This window comes from Mirounga angustirostris, unplaced genomic scaffold (genome assembly GCF_029215605.1).
Source record: "Mirounga angustirostris isolate CCGP_5_RB_7025 unplaced genomic scaffold, mMirAng1.0.hap1 SCAF_1, whole genome shotgun sequence".
Classification (NCBI taxonomy): domain Eukaryota; kingdom Metazoa; phylum Chordata; class Mammalia; order Carnivora; family Phocidae; genus Mirounga; species Mirounga angustirostris.
The window spans coordinates 54488962-54504466 of NW_026991709.1; the positions used below are offsets into that span (position 1 = coordinate 54488962).

The 15505-nt window shown below is 34.8% G+C and overlaps 1 protein-coding gene across 13 annotated transcripts in view; it reads left to right on the forward strand.

Annotated features, from left to right (window-relative positions):
* DZIP3 (DAZ interacting zinc finger protein 3) overlaps positions 1 to 15505 on the forward strand; it is a 96699-nt gene that overhangs the window by 61181 nt on the left and 20013 nt on the right. For 10 of the 13 annotated variants that reach the window (XM_064587496.1, XM_064587624.1, XM_045902825.3 and 7 more), the window contains 6 exons: positions 1381 to 1406; positions 3772 to 3937; positions 5354 to 5449; positions 5615 to 5742; positions 7785 to 7844; positions 14374 to 14442. In XM_064587496.1, coding sequence (XP_064443566.1) covers positions 1381 to 1406; positions 3772 to 3937; positions 5354 to 5449; positions 5615 to 5742; positions 7785 to 7844; positions 14374 to 14442 — 545 coding nt within the window. The remainder of the gene's footprint in view (positions 1 to 1380; positions 1407 to 3771; positions 3938 to 5353; positions 5450 to 5614; positions 5743 to 7784; positions 7845 to 14373; positions 14443 to 15505) is intronic. The other 3 variants (XM_045902827.3, XM_045902826.3, XM_054504159.2) reach the window with 2 other exon arrangements.

Consider the following 15505-nt stretch of genomic DNA (forward strand, 5'->3'; position numbering starts at 1 on the left):
CCAGATGTCTTTCCAGTCAGTTATTCAGGTAAACTGGAACCAAGGTAGGAGTTGATAATTCTAAATCATAGAATCAGATTGGCACTGGACATTGATCAGACATTGAAATGCAAAAATCCATTTAGTATATAGAAATAAACAAAACAAATTTGTAAGTACGTCATGGAATCTGGGGAAGAAGACCCTGAAGTTTCTTGTAAATAAGAGGTGGTAGTAGAAGTTAATACTCTAATTTATATAAAAGTAATTAATACTCTTAATGAAGGGTAATGTATAAAAGTAATTAATACTCTTAATTAGTATGTGTTGTCATTGATACTACATACAGGTAGTCATTGATACTACATACAGGTAGTATCAATGACTACGTGTATGTAGTATGTTGCCTTTATAGTTTTACTTTAATGAACTTAAAATTTAGGGTTTTTTAACCTTTCCTTCTAATTGTGATCTCCCTGACACTTTTTCTATAAGATTTCTTAATATATCAGTTTGCTTTTACCTTATGTGTAGATTTTCAAGAACTCTGGTAGTTAGTAGTATTCCATAAAGGAGAATTACACATACTCTGTCCCAAGATTATCAGTAGGTGCAAACTCGGCCCCAGTACTTATTTCCAATATCTGAATCAATAATTTTTAAGTTGTCTTATGACTCAGTGGTGGATTACAAAATCAATTTAGTGGGTCACAACTACCATTTTATAAAATAAATAGAATTAGTAGGAATAAAAAAAAGCTTCAGAATTCATCACATAGTGTCTTAGTTCAGGCAGCTATAACAAACTACCATGGACTGGGTGGTTTAAGCAACAAACATTTATTTTTCACAGTTTTAGAGGCTGGGAAGTCCAAGATCAAGGTGCCAGCAGATTAGGTGTCTGGTGAGGGCCCTCTTAGTTTGCAGATGGCATTTTGCTCTATCATTACATGGTGGAGAGAAAGAGAGCACACATGAGAGCAAGAGATCTAGCTCTGGGGTCTCTTATAAGGGCGCTAATTCCATCATGAGGACTGCAGAGCATCATCTAAACCTAATTACTTTCCAGTGGCCCTACCTCCAATTACCATCACATTGGGGAATTAGGGTTTCAGCATATGAATTTGGGAGAGGCACAAACATGCAGTCCATATAACACATACTATGGGTAAAGTTTATTTACCCATAGTAAATGGAACTTAAATTTCAGTTTTATACTTAGTACAAAGATCTATATATAAGTGCATTTACATCATGACATAAAATATATTTCTTATTTTGATTGTGGTCAAAACAGTTTGAGAAACACTGATCTAAATCTATGCTGTACGAACAAGTTGATATTACTATGCTGTACAGACAAGTTGATATAGATTACTAATTCTTGATGCTGTTTTTCAGAATAAGGAATCAAAAGAAGAACAAGTGTAAGTATTGGTTTAATTTTTCAGTTTTTCTTACTATTTTCAAAGTGTGCTTTGCCGGTATGACACAGCCTTGCCTTGAAAAGTGTTCTAAAAGAAGAAGGTACAATCCCTTGTCTTAATAACTTGTCACTTTTTAACAGAGTGATAAAAAGTAAATTATCATTTACTTTGGGAGAATAGAATCTCTCACTGTTTTTATATAAGGCTACTCAAGAGTCACACAGTACTAACTGCTTTTTTTTCAAAGACTAATTTGGATCCAGCATAAAATCTTTTAAAATATAGTCTAGGTTGTGGTTAGCCAAATCTAATTTAGGTAAGATTTAACCTTAAAGAACAGATCATTGTTTGTCCTAATGACCTCTTTTATGGAAGAGTTTATTTTGATTTGGTTTGTTTAACCCACAGCTTATTGTTGTTTTTAATCCCAATTGTTAACTATGAATTTGGAACCTTAACTGGCAGCCTTTTAATGTCTGAAGCTCACTGTTATTTGTACAACTATGTGATTGATGACAATGTAGTAGAAGATGGAAGTAGGGGAGACAATGAAGAGATTCATTATACCCACCAAAAAGTTTGTTAATTGAATATCGGTAACTTTAGAGAACTCACTGTGAGGACATAAATTATTAAGATATACCCACCAAAAAGTTTGTTAATTGAAAATCGGTAACTTTAGAGAACTCACTGTGAGGACATAAATTATTAAGATATCTTTAAAATGGTAGCAAGAACATATTTTAACTTTAAAGTCATCACTTGTAGTTGATATTTTCTCACTGATAATGGCATGATCTACTTGGTAAGTAAATGGTTCATCATCCAAGATGGGTTTTCATGTTCTCTGTCAAGTCAGCAAGTTGAGCAAAACAATACTAGAGCAATAGTTTTTTGATTTTGGCTTTTTTCAAGCCAGGTCTAGGTGCCATAAAAATAATTTACTGAAGAGTGAAACAGTGCTATCAATCATTTTGCTTATTTTACCTACAGTGTAGACCCAAACCTGGATGATCATCAGATTACCCAGGGACCTTTGTTTTCATATGAGAATTTTCAAATATGCATAAAAGTAAAGAGAATAATATGCATCTACATTAATATATGTAACTGGCATCCTGATTCAGTAATTACAGTGTTTTTCCACGTTTGCTTCATTCTTCCCTTAACATTTTCTTCCTTGTTGAAGTGTTTTCAATCCTAAATTTCATGTAATTTTACCTCTACATGCTTCAGTTTGCATCTCTTACTGATAGCATTTTCCTATATTATCACAATGCTATTATTAAACTTTAAAAATCTAGGAATAATCTTCTGGAGCTTTTCAAAAATACAAATTCTTCTATATACTTAGAATTGTCGGGGTACCTGCAAAAATAATAATTTTAAAAAAACTCCAGATAATTTGAAAAATTAATTGGGTTTGGGAACCAGTGGTCTACACAAGCAGTTGATTTCATTGAACTTTCCAAAATGTTTGAGTCATTCTAGAATACCTTAGTGATACCTAATGACTATTTTATAGTGTTTTACAAGTTACTCTGCAAGCATTAGATGCCATTGTTTTCTAAGTTTCAGTGCCTAAAAGAAGTAATAATGCATCCTAGAGTTATGTATTTTCTTTCTATTCACTAATCAAGTCATTTATGTCATGTTACAAGTAAAAGTACTATTTATTGTTACCATTTAATGAGATTAAGAAGGAAATTTATAAGTAGTAGGCCAATTTGAAAGGATAGTAGCATGCCTTTAAATTTTTAGACATAGGTATAGAAATGATTTGTCATTGCACTTACAGTATTTTCATTCTTTTTTTAGTAGTTTTCTAGTTACTAAAATCCATGTTATCACTGCAGTTTCTTTTTTTTAAGTCCTATTATGAAAGAAACCTCCATTTTTAAATCTACTTTATGTTGCTGTTTGCAGCCCTCTGTCTAAATGTACACTGGACCTAAGCAATGAAATTGATTAAACCAACCTACTTGTCAAGAATGCTGAGATGATAAAATAATAGAGCAGATGTGATGTTTATCAATATTTCCCAAAGTATTATTTCCCTAAAAGTAACTGGTATTAATTATTATAATTTGAAAAATAAACTCCATGGTCTCATAATTCTTGAAAACATTAGGATGAACAGAAGAGTACCTCGAATGAGTGCTATTTCATATATGCTAAATAAATTCATTGTGAATTGTCAGGAGAAATACATAATATGAGCACTGTTTAAACTTTCTTTGGCCATGAACCCTTCTGATGCTGAACATTTCATGAGACCAGTACAGTATTAACTTGGGAAGCAATGACTTAGATGAAAAACACTCAACCATTATAAAAAATTACACTGATTATATCACCACTGTAGCCCAACTATGATAGGAAAGGAAGAACAGTTGAAGAAAGAGCAAGCAAATCAACACCCAGTCAGTGGATTTATGAAAGATGATGCAAGTGATATTCAAGAGGATTCTGCAACTGAAGACAAGTTCTATAGCCTGGATGAATTGCATATTCTGGACATGATAGAGCAGGTAAGCCTGATCGGACAGGGTACAGCCCTGCCTTCGTTCTTCCAGAAACAGTTGTTAACCTTTGTTTTTGCCATGACTCTTTGAACAACATGTTAGCCTAGTGGTCTGTGCTGTATTTGTGAGGAGCAAATAAAAACAGGAAGAGGGAGGGACAGGATTCGTAGAGGGGAAAAAGAACCTTAGGAGCTGAAATTTTTCTCTTTAGCCCTCAGACTATTTCCTGGCTTTAATTATTAGGCAGTGTTGATCACAAATGTGTTCCTTGTGAAAGATTTTCAAATACCACAAGGGAAAAAAAGACTTGGCTTAATCCCATTGATTTAATTTTGAGAAAAAGAGTTTTATAAAACAAAGGTACGTTCATTTTTAAAAAATTAAACTGGTTGTAGACATGACATGTTTACAAAAATATTAATGTACAACAGTGTTTTGTTTTGTTTTCCTTTGGTTCCTTTCCTAGTAGTGGTCACTTTGGGAATGATGTACCTATATGTGAAAGTGATTTAAGTGCTCAGTAGAACACTAAATCAGACAAAGCATATGACTTTTTTTTTTTTTTAAATCACTTGATTTAAATGAGAATTCTATACTAAGGTAATTTAATGATAATTTCATGAAAAGGTAATTTAATGATAACCTATTCCATAGTATGTAGGAATATTGATTGTCTAAGGGTACATTTAGTAAAAATGATTCCCTGGCTGATAATTGTCATAATAGAATACTTATATTTTAACTGAAATGACATAGTCTCAGCTTTGGATTTCAGACTAAAGTTTAAATATGGGGCCTTTGGTTTTCATTCAATAGTTATGAGAGCTCCAAAATACAATAAAAATATGACACACATTTTGGAAAATGTTTATGCCCTCATTTATTCAAAAAACATTTAGCACTTGCTTTTTGTCAAGAGCTATGCTAAGACATGGTCCCTGTGATCATAGTGTTTACAATCCAGTGGAGAAGTTGAATATTAAGCTAAGGTGGTACTGAGTAATAATTAAGTGTTTGGGCACTTCAGGCTGCCTGAGTTAGAATTCTGGCTTCTCCACTTTCTATGTAACCTTGGTAAGTTACTTAACTCAGTTTTATCATCTCTAAAATGGGAATAATAAGTGCCTACCTTATACGGTTTTTACGACAATAAAGGCATTACCAAAAAAAGCTTAAAAATATGGTAAGCATGCACATAATGTTATCCAGTAGTAGTAGCTGTAGACAAGTAACTGTGGGATTGTTTAGTGATTGCTGTAATTGGGGAGAGGTGGGTTTATCTGCACTAATCGGAGAAGTGATGTTTGCATTGAGACATAAAGCATGAGTAGGAGTTAGATGGCAACTTTAAATCCCCTTTAACTAAAGAATTAGTGTTTTTTTAGAGGAAAATAAGGCATGCATATTCCATTTGCTCATTAGGGCTCAACCAGTAAAGTAACTGCAGAATATGGAGAAACTGAGAAGGAAAAGCTTGCTCGGCAGCGGCAGCTTTATAAATTGCACTATCAATGTGAAGTAAGTACTTTTGCCATTCTGTCTGAAGCCAGTAAGAAGTAGTTGAAATGTTCAATTTAATGGTAGTTTCTTTTTTTTTTTTTTTTGAAGAACCCATTTTTTTTTCTTTTAATATATGGTGACTTGAACAGAATTTACTATGAAGTAATATTTTTCATTGATCAGGATTTCAAAAGACAGTTGAAAACAGTGACTTTTCGGTGGCAAGAAAACCAAATGCAGATTAAGAAGAAAGACAAAATCATTGCATCTCTGAACCAACAAGTGGCTTTTGGAATCAATAAGGTTTCCAAGTAAGTGCAAATCTGTTGGTAACAGGAAATTCTGGATTTGCTCCTTTATGAACACGATCTTTAAACGATAATCCCTGTGTAGCCACTAGGTGGCATTGTGACTACACATTAGGAACTGCCGACTTACAGGCCTGCACTTGCTTAAAAACCAAATATATTTTTGCCTTGCCAGCTGGATTGAGAAATAAGCAAATGCTCACTCTATATATCAAACCTTATATGTATTGGCTGAACAAGTGTGATTATAATAGAATTACATGAGAAATAGAATTAACTTTCAGGTCATGATTCTAATTTATAAAAATATGACCAATGATTTGCTCTTTCTTTATGGCATATAATGAATTCATTCCTCAGAGACACCCATGAAATCACTTGAATGCTTTTTTGTATTGGTCTCTCAGAGTTCCTGTGTTCCAAGACTAAGAGATTAAAAATGAATCAAATTCCTGAAGACTTCCCTCCCAACATTGCCTTAACAATCTTAAGTATTAAATACCTAAGACTAAAAATTCTGACTTAATAGAGGAAAATGAGTGTCTTGTTTTATTCTTTTTGTACTAATAACTGTCTCCAATCATATCAGTTGAAATAATATGATTTGTAATACATTATTTTAATACATAGTAATGCTACAGGATGCCAGTTGTCCATGAAGTCTAATTTGAAATCCATTAGTTCTTAGACTGCTAATAGGGTGAATAGACAGGTTCTAGGTAATATCTTAGAGTAAGGAGTCCACAATATCAATTATGAAATTAGAGAAATATTTGGCAAAGATTTAGGTCTTAAATTTTCTCCCATATATATCATCCAACCTTAAAGGAATTTTTGAGAGGAACTGGATGCCATAGTGCTGGCAACATAATCTCAGTTAAAAACACTTTGACTTAGCCCTGCTGGAGTTAGATGCTTCAAGTTCAAGGAGGTGAGGACCTAAGATGGCTTTGGCAAATCTAAGCTGAATACAGTCACTTAAGAATCCACACTTAGGGGTTCAAAACTTTGTCTTTTAGCTTGGAAGGCAATGACCAATCCATATGTATGTTCTATCAGAGATCAGAAAAGTAATGCCATCCATGCAGATGAGCTGCTGCCTTTCTCCTTTACCGTCTGAGGATATCCTTCAACTCTTACAGCTGACCTAGGCACCCTTTGTATGCTTGAGACTACAAACAGACCATTTTAGGGGATGCATATGTCTTCATGCAAGGAGCATTCACCAGACATTTATTGGGGGCCCATTATGTGAGAAGAATTATGTAAGGCACATACCAAGATAACAAGACATGTCAGACATTGTGAGCTAATGGAGAGTACAGATTAATTTGTTTAAAATTACTTAAAACAGAGGGACTTCTAGTTCTGCCAAGAAATAGTAGTAGTATTCCTTGCAAATCTTCCTACTTACAACTAAAACCCCTGGATATAACACAACAAACAAGCAGAGGAAGACTCTAAAAGGTAGAAGAAAATAGACTATCTCGAGACCTTGGTACTTGAGGAATGATATGGCAGTGACTTTTCTTATTGCCTCCCATATATCCTAGATGGGGTACTGCAGAAATCACCAACCTGGAACAGCCAGTAGGTAGAGAGGGAAAAGCTTCGAGAAAAGCTTGTTTCCTCTATCCAAAGGATCAGGAAAAGGAAGATATAATAACAGAAAGCCTTTTTGGCAGTATCCACCTACTCTAGTCAAGCTCCAGTGGTCCCATACCACCCCTTGGAAGCAAGTATTGTGTTCCAACATGGCAGATAGCAGAAACCAGATTTCCTTGCTGGAGTAGTATCAGCAGTACTGAGCATGCAGCTGGTCTCCCATTCCCCACCAGGCAGGTAGTGTTGTGGTTGCTCTGCCAGGATATTGTCAGTGTGATCCAGCAGCAAGCTAAGCCTCTACCTCTGCCCAGCATCAGTGAGACTTAGGGTAACCTGAGGTGGAACTGGTCAATACTAGGTATCACCTGTACTCTCCTCATGGGGAGCTGAGTTGCCACCCCTGGGGCTAGTTGGCACTCTCTTTTCTCCCCTCTCCCCAGCTGGTGCCAGAGGGGCCCAACATGGATCTCCTGCTCTCCACCCTGTAGCAACAAAGCAATGTGAGTCAGTCCTCTGCTTTCTCCTTCCCTGGTGTCAGTAGGGCCCAACAGGAAGCTGATCTTACACTCTACTCAGAGGCAAAAAGCAGAATGAGTTGGTGCCCCACTTTCTTGGGAAATGTCAGTGGGACCAGGGAGGAACTGAACTTCTACACCACTCATCTGCATTGAGACAGAGTGTCAGTGTCTGATTTTGGTGGGATGTTGTTAGCAGGGCTGAATGGGAAGCTAAACATATACACTCAATACACATTCACTCAGTCCTCACATTACACAGGGGGTCTTCCTGCTAAAAAACAAAACAAAAAAAAGATTAAATCCAGAGTCTCATAATATCCAAAATACCTAGGTATACAAAGAACTAGGACAATCACAACATGAAAGAGAAAGACAGTCAACAAAGAACAACTTTAAGATGATTCAGATTTGAGAATTGTCTGACAAAGATTTTAAAGCAACCATCATAACAGTGCTTCAGCAACAAAATTGAATTCTCTTTAAACGAGAACCTAGGAAATCTTAGCAAAAAAATGGAAATTATAAAACTGAAAAATACAATAACTGAAAATCTTGCTGGATATAATCACTAATAAATTAAAGATGACAGAGGATTGAACCAGTGAATTTGAAGACAGATCAAAAGACATTACCTATCTGAACAGCAGAGAGGAGATGAGACTAGGGAAAAGATTTAAAAAAAGACAGAGTCTCAGTGACCTGTGGGACAATAATAAAAGAGTTAAAGTTCTTACTAGAATCTCAGGAGGAGAGAAGAGAGATGGGGGGGTGGTTATTAAAAGAAATGAGATGAAATACATAAATTTACAAATTCAAGAAGCTGAGTGAATCCCAAATAGTATAAACCCAAAGAAGTCCATTCCAAGTCACATAACTAAACAGAAAACTAAAGACAAAAAATCTTGAAAGAACCAGAGAAAAAGAACACATGTGGGAACACAAATTCAAATGACATCGAATTTCTCATCTGAGACCATGGAGGCCAGAAGGAAGTGGCACATTATTTAAGTACTGGAAGAAAAAAACCTAAAAGAAAACAACAGAAAACAAGAATCTTGAATCCTATATCCAGCAAAAGTGTCCTTTAGGAAGAAGGGAAATAAAGACGAGTCTCAGACAGGAAAAGTATAAGAATCTGTTGCTACCAAAGCTACCATTAAAGAATGGCTAAAAGAGGAGCACCTGGGTGGCTCAGTCGTTAAGCGTCTGCCTTTGGCTCAGGCCCTGATCCCAGGGTCCTGGGATCGAGTCCCACATCGGGCTCCCCGCTCAGCGGGAAGCTTGCTTCTCCCTCTCCCACTCCCCCTGCCTTGTGTTCCCTCTCTTGCTGTCTGTCTCTCTCTCTATCAAATAAATAAATAAAATCTTTAAAAATAAAAAGGGCTAAAAGGAAGATCTGTAAACATAAAGGAAATGATAATAGAAGCTTGGAACTTCAGAAAGGAAAGAACATCAGAATGAGTAAAGAGGGGGGGTAAATAATAAGTCCATCCTATTTCTCATTAATTTCTTAAATCATACTTGGTGCTTGAATCAAAAATTATAATACCATCTCTTGTGGAGTTTAACGTGTAGAGGAAATACAATTAAATGTTAAAAGTGTAGAGGGTAAAGGGACCTATGTGAAAGTAGGGAAAATATCAATACCAGTAGACTATACATATTGTAATACCAAGTGCAACCACTGAGAAAGCTAAAGAGAGAGAAAGAGATACATTCGAATGCACTATAAATAAGTCAAGATGTAATCCTAAAAAATGGTCAAATAACCCACAAGACGGTAAGAAAAGAAAAACAGGAAACAAAAAAATAATGGCAAACTTAAGCCCTAACATCAATAATTACCTTACATGTAAGTGATTTAAATACATCAATTAAAAGACACTGGCAGAGCGGATTTCAAAAACAAAACAAAACTAATCCAACAATATGTTATTTACAAGAAACTTCAGTTTTATCAACATAGGTTGAAAATAAAAGGATGGTAAAATGTATAAAATGTAAAAACATTAAAAAAGCAGGAATGGTTGTATTAATATCAGATAAAATGGACTTCAGAGCAAAAAACTACTGGAGACAAAGAGGGACGTTACATAATGATAACAGGATCAATCCACCAAGAAGACATAACAACCTAAAGGTGTATGTACCCAACAACAGAGCCTCAAAATATATGAAGCAAAACTTGATAGAACTATAAGGAGAAATAGAAAAACCTGCAGTTATAGTTGGTAATTTCAGCACTGTATTCTCAGTAATTTTATAAAACTACTAGATAGAAAATCAAAGGTACAGAATTTCTACAATCCCATCAACCAACAGAATTTAATCAATATTTATAGGACATGTCAACAGACAACAGCAGAATACACATGCTTTCAAGTGGCCATAAGAAACCATGATAGAACATATACTGGCCCATAAAAACAACAAATTTAAAAGCAATGAAAGCATGCCAAGCATATACTCAGATCAAAATGGAGTCAAACTAGAAATCAATACCAGAAAGGTAACAGGAAAATCTCCAAACTACACAGCACTTCTAATTAATCCATGGGTCAAAAAAGATTTGAAGGGAAATAAAAATATGTTGAACTGAATTAACATTAAAATACAATGTATCAAAATTTGTGGGACACAGCTGAAGTAGTTCTTTGGAGATTTATAGCACTAACTGTACACATTTGAAAAGAGTTGAAAAAGTCTCAATCTAATCTAAGCTCCCTCCTCAAGAATCCAGAGGAAAAAAAGCAAAATAATTTAAAACAAGCAGATGGAATTAATAAAGATTAGAAGTAATGAAATTGCAAACAGAAAAACAATAAAGAAAATCCATGAAACAAAGAGCTGTGTCTTTGAAAATATCAATAAAATTGACAGACCTCTACCAAAACAAACAAAAATGAGATACATATACCACCTGATGGTATGAAATGAAATGAAAGAGTGAAAACACAGCAGACCCTGCAGATAGAGAATTAGGCTGAGTGAAAAAAGTCAATCCCCAAAGCTTATATACCGTATAATTTCATTCCTATAACATTCTTGAGATGGCAAAATTTCAAAAATTTTAACATGACAAAATCATAAAAATGGAAAACAGATTAGTGATCCAAGGTTAGGAGGAGGAAATGGGAATGGGAGCAAAATGAGGTATTGTGATAAAATTGTTCAGTGTTCTGACTGTTATCATTATCAACATCCTGGTTAATATACTATAGTTCTGTAAGACATTAACATTGAGGGAACATGAGCAAAGGGTACGTGGGATCTCTCGGTATTATTTCTTACACCTGCATATGAATCTATGATTATCTCAAAAGTTTAATGTTTTGTGTGTGTGTTTTTTTTGTTTTGTTTTTTTTTTAAGTACAGTTACTCCTTCAACACGGGTTTGAACTATGTGGGTCTGCTTATATGCAGATTTTTTTGATAAATATAATATAGTACCATAAATGTATTTTTCTTTTATGATCTTAGTAATATTTTCTTTCACTTCATTGTAAGAATACAGTATATAATACATAAAATAGACAAAACGTATATTATTTGACTATATTATCAGTAAGTCTTCTTTCTGGTCAACAGTAAGCTATTAGTAGTTAACCTTTTGGGGAATCAAGTTATATAAAGATTTTCATCTGCATTTGCTGGGGGTAGGCATCAGTGTCCCTAACCCCTATGTTGTTCAAGGCCAACTGTACATATAAATAACTGTCAAATGGCGCCATACTTAATAGGGATTTTGTAGGGTAAAAAGAGTACTGATGATTGTTGTGGCAAGGAAGAACTTCATTGAAGACAATATTGAACCTTGCCTATGTAGGTTGAGATTGGAAAAAACACAGAGCATTTAGGCTGAGAGGAAACATGAGCAAGCATGGTATGTGTTCTCATATAGCTTTTAAGCCTTTGTTCAATTCACTTGAACATGTCTCAAGAGTATATGATAAAAATGTAAATATTTTTAAATTGTAAAATGTTGATTTCTTTTACTTTATGGTGTTTATTAGGGAGCAAAAAAAAAAAAATTTTTTTTCTTTGGCCTATTTCAGTGTCACTCCTACAGTAAATGTTTGGTAAATGTTTGCTGATGATAATTGAAGAATTAACAAAGAAGATTTATATAATAGCAACATATTTTGAACAAATTACAATAAGCACTTAATAAATGTAAATTACTGTCAATAAAATTCATATAATAAACTTGATATCTAGCCAGAGTAAGCTTGAGAACTTAGATCTTTCAGAAAAGAATGTCTAATCCTATCCTCATGTTATTCAAGAGAAAAATAAGACTAAGAAGTTGTGACTGCCTGAACATATATAGCTGTTTCCTATCCAAGCTGGATGATAAGAACTATACCTACCTTATCCTCTATTATTTAAGAATCCAGGTCTTCTGAATTCCCCACTGCCTCTGTCAGCTCTTTATTGCCCACTCTTAACTATAGCTAGGTAAAATATTAAAGTAATGGAAGCATTCAAAGGAAAGGAGGATGTCAACTTAAAAAGTCTTACTACCTCCTTTTCAAATCTCTCTACATCCTCCTGCATACCATAGTAACAAAGCTTGTCTTTCCTCTTCTTTACTTGAGAACATGATCTCTTTTGTGTAGAAACAGACCTGATTTCTTTTCATTCCATTTTCAGTTCAATAGAACATTGATGAACAGACACTTCTCCAAAGAAGACATACAAATAGCTAACAGACACATGAAAAAATGTTCATCATCATTAGCCATCAGGGAAATTCAAATCAAAACCACATTGAGATACCACTTTACACCAGTTAGAATGGCAAAAATTGACAAGGCAAGGAACAACAAATGTTGGAGAGGTTGTGGAGAAAAGGAAACCCTCTTACACTGTTGGTGGGAATGCAAGTTGGTACACCCACTTTGGAAAACTGTGGAAGTGCCTCAAAAAATTAAAAATAGAGCCACCCTGTGACTCAGCAATTGCTTGCACTCCTGGGTATTTACCCCAAAGACACAGATGTAGTGAAAAGAAGGGCCATGTGCACCCCAATGTTCATAGCAGCAATGTCCGCAATAGCCAAACTGTGGAAAGAGCCAAAATGCCCTTCAATAGATGAATGTGGTCCATATAAAGAAGATGTGGTCCATATCTACAATGGAATATTACTCAGCCATCAAAAAGGATGAATACCCAACTTTTAAATCAACGTGGATGGGACTGGAGGAGATTATGCTAAGTGAAATAAGTCAAGCAGAGAAAGTCAATTATATGGTTGTACTTATTTGTGGAACATAAGGAATAGCATTAGGAGAAGGAAGGGAAAAATGAAGGGGGTGAAATCGGAGGGAGAGACAAACCATGAGAGACTATGGACTCTGAGAAACAAACTGAGGGTTTTAAAGGGGAGGGGGGTGAGGGGATGGGTTAACCCGGTGATGGGTATTAAGGAGGGCACGTACTGCATGGAGCACTGGGTGTTATACGAAAACAATGAATCGTGGATCACTACATCAAAAACTAATGATGTATGGTGAACCCAACATAACAAAATTTAAAAAAAAAAATCTAAAAAAAAATCTTTTAAATCTAAAAAAAAAAAAAACATTGTCTCTATAGCTTCTAAGAAGCTTGGAGTAAAGGTGAGTGGGTAATCTCTGAAATCTAATAGTAAGCAATCTAGCCAACATTTAAAGTCATTGTTTTAAGGTTATCATTCCAATAATTTATATTAACTCAAATTCCTGTGTATCCCAAGTGTCTGAACATAGCAAAACTTAAAGAGAAATGTGCTTTTGCTGTAAACTCCTTCATGTTATAGCAAATTAATGGGTCAGTGTAAAAACTTAGTTGTGAGGAGATATGTAGCAGCACAAGGAAGGAACATCAGAAATGGTTTGTGAACATATATCAAAGAAAAAGTACTACTTTGCACTTCTCTCAGTAGCTTTTTGCATATTAATTTTTAAAACAATCACAGGTTATGTTTTCTGATTTATATAAAATTTTTAACCAGTCTTCCCATGATTAGGTCATGTCAGTGCCTCCCCAGTTATATTTTACTATTTTAATTAAAATTCTTAATTGCACACAGCCTCATTACTTCTATATTTAATATCTGATTTCTTTCAGACCTTAACCCTTTAATAGTTTATATGACTTGATATAATAACTTTGTAAGAAAAGTTTTGAAGTTCTCAATCCTACCACAGGCCTAGGAAATCAGAACATACCATCTGTGTTTTCTTGTGGGTAAACTAAAGTACAAAGGACTAAAGATATTTTGGCTTCTAATTAATGGGGTTAGAACTTAGTATTTACCTTCTTGGGGAAGTCAGTAAATCAGACATCAGGAAAAAAAAAAAAAAAGATAAATTCCAGAAGGACTAGGTATAGGAGACTAATTATTTTCAGGCTCAATATTTGTGGCCCAAAATGGTTATACTTAGTCCCTCCTAGCTACAAGGGGAGCTGTTCTGACTGTATTAATGACAAATAATTTCTAATATTTATCACTTTCATCTTTCCTTAGATTACAGCGTCAGAGCCATGCTAAAGATAATGAAATCAAGAATCTTAAAGAGCAACTTTCCATGAAAAGGTACAAACTTAGCTGTTGCTTTGGTTGAGTATACATCTCTGAAACTCTAGGTATATTCATTCAGCATGTTCTGGCCAGGGTAGCCATATAATTTATTATCCAAACTGGGGTACTTTTGAGCATCAAATTGAGCATTAATAATTAGACTGGGACAATAGTTACAAACTGGAATTGTCCTAGGCAAATTGATGGGGGGGTATGTTCACTTTAACTCTGCCCTAGAAAACTGCTGGGAGAGATTAGATCGGCAGTCATCGTCCCACAACAAGCGAGGCAGGGACCAGAGCTTATGTGTTCTTAACTCTTTGCCCTAATCAATACTGCTAAGTGTGACTGATTTATGAAATTGGCTGAGTTTTATTCTGATTCACATATTTTTGCATATTCACATAATTTTACATATTAAAAAGTAATTTTTTAATAACTTTTTTGAGATCTAATTCATATAGCATAAAACTCAGTGTGTTAAATTATACAATTCATTGGCTTTTAGGATATTCATAGAGGTATACAGCCATCACCTCTGTCTGGCTCCAGAACATTTTTATCACCCTAAAGAAATCCTGGTTCCAGGGGAACCTGGGTGGCTCAGTCGTTAAGCATCTGCCTTCAGCTCAGGTCATGATCCCAGAGTGCTGGGATCGAGCCCCACATCGGGCTCCCTGCTCCACGGGAAGCCTGCTTCTCCCTCTCCCACTCCCCCTGCTTGTATTCCCTCTCTCACTGTCTCTCTCTGTCAAATAAATAAATAAAAATCTTAAAAAAAAAAAAAAAAAAAGAAATCCTGGTTCCATTAGAAGGCATTCCTCATTCTCCCCTCCCCTAGCTTCTGGCAATCATTCATTTATTATTTGTCCCAGTGGATTTGCTTATTCCAGACATTTCATATAAATGTAATCATATAAGTACCCTCTTGTGATTAACTTCTTACTATATTGTATGTCCATATTGTAGCATATCTCAGTATACATTCCGTTTTATAGGTAAATAATATTCCATTGTATAAATACACCACAATTTATCTTTTTTTTTTTTTTGTATTTTTTTTAAAGATTTTATTTAT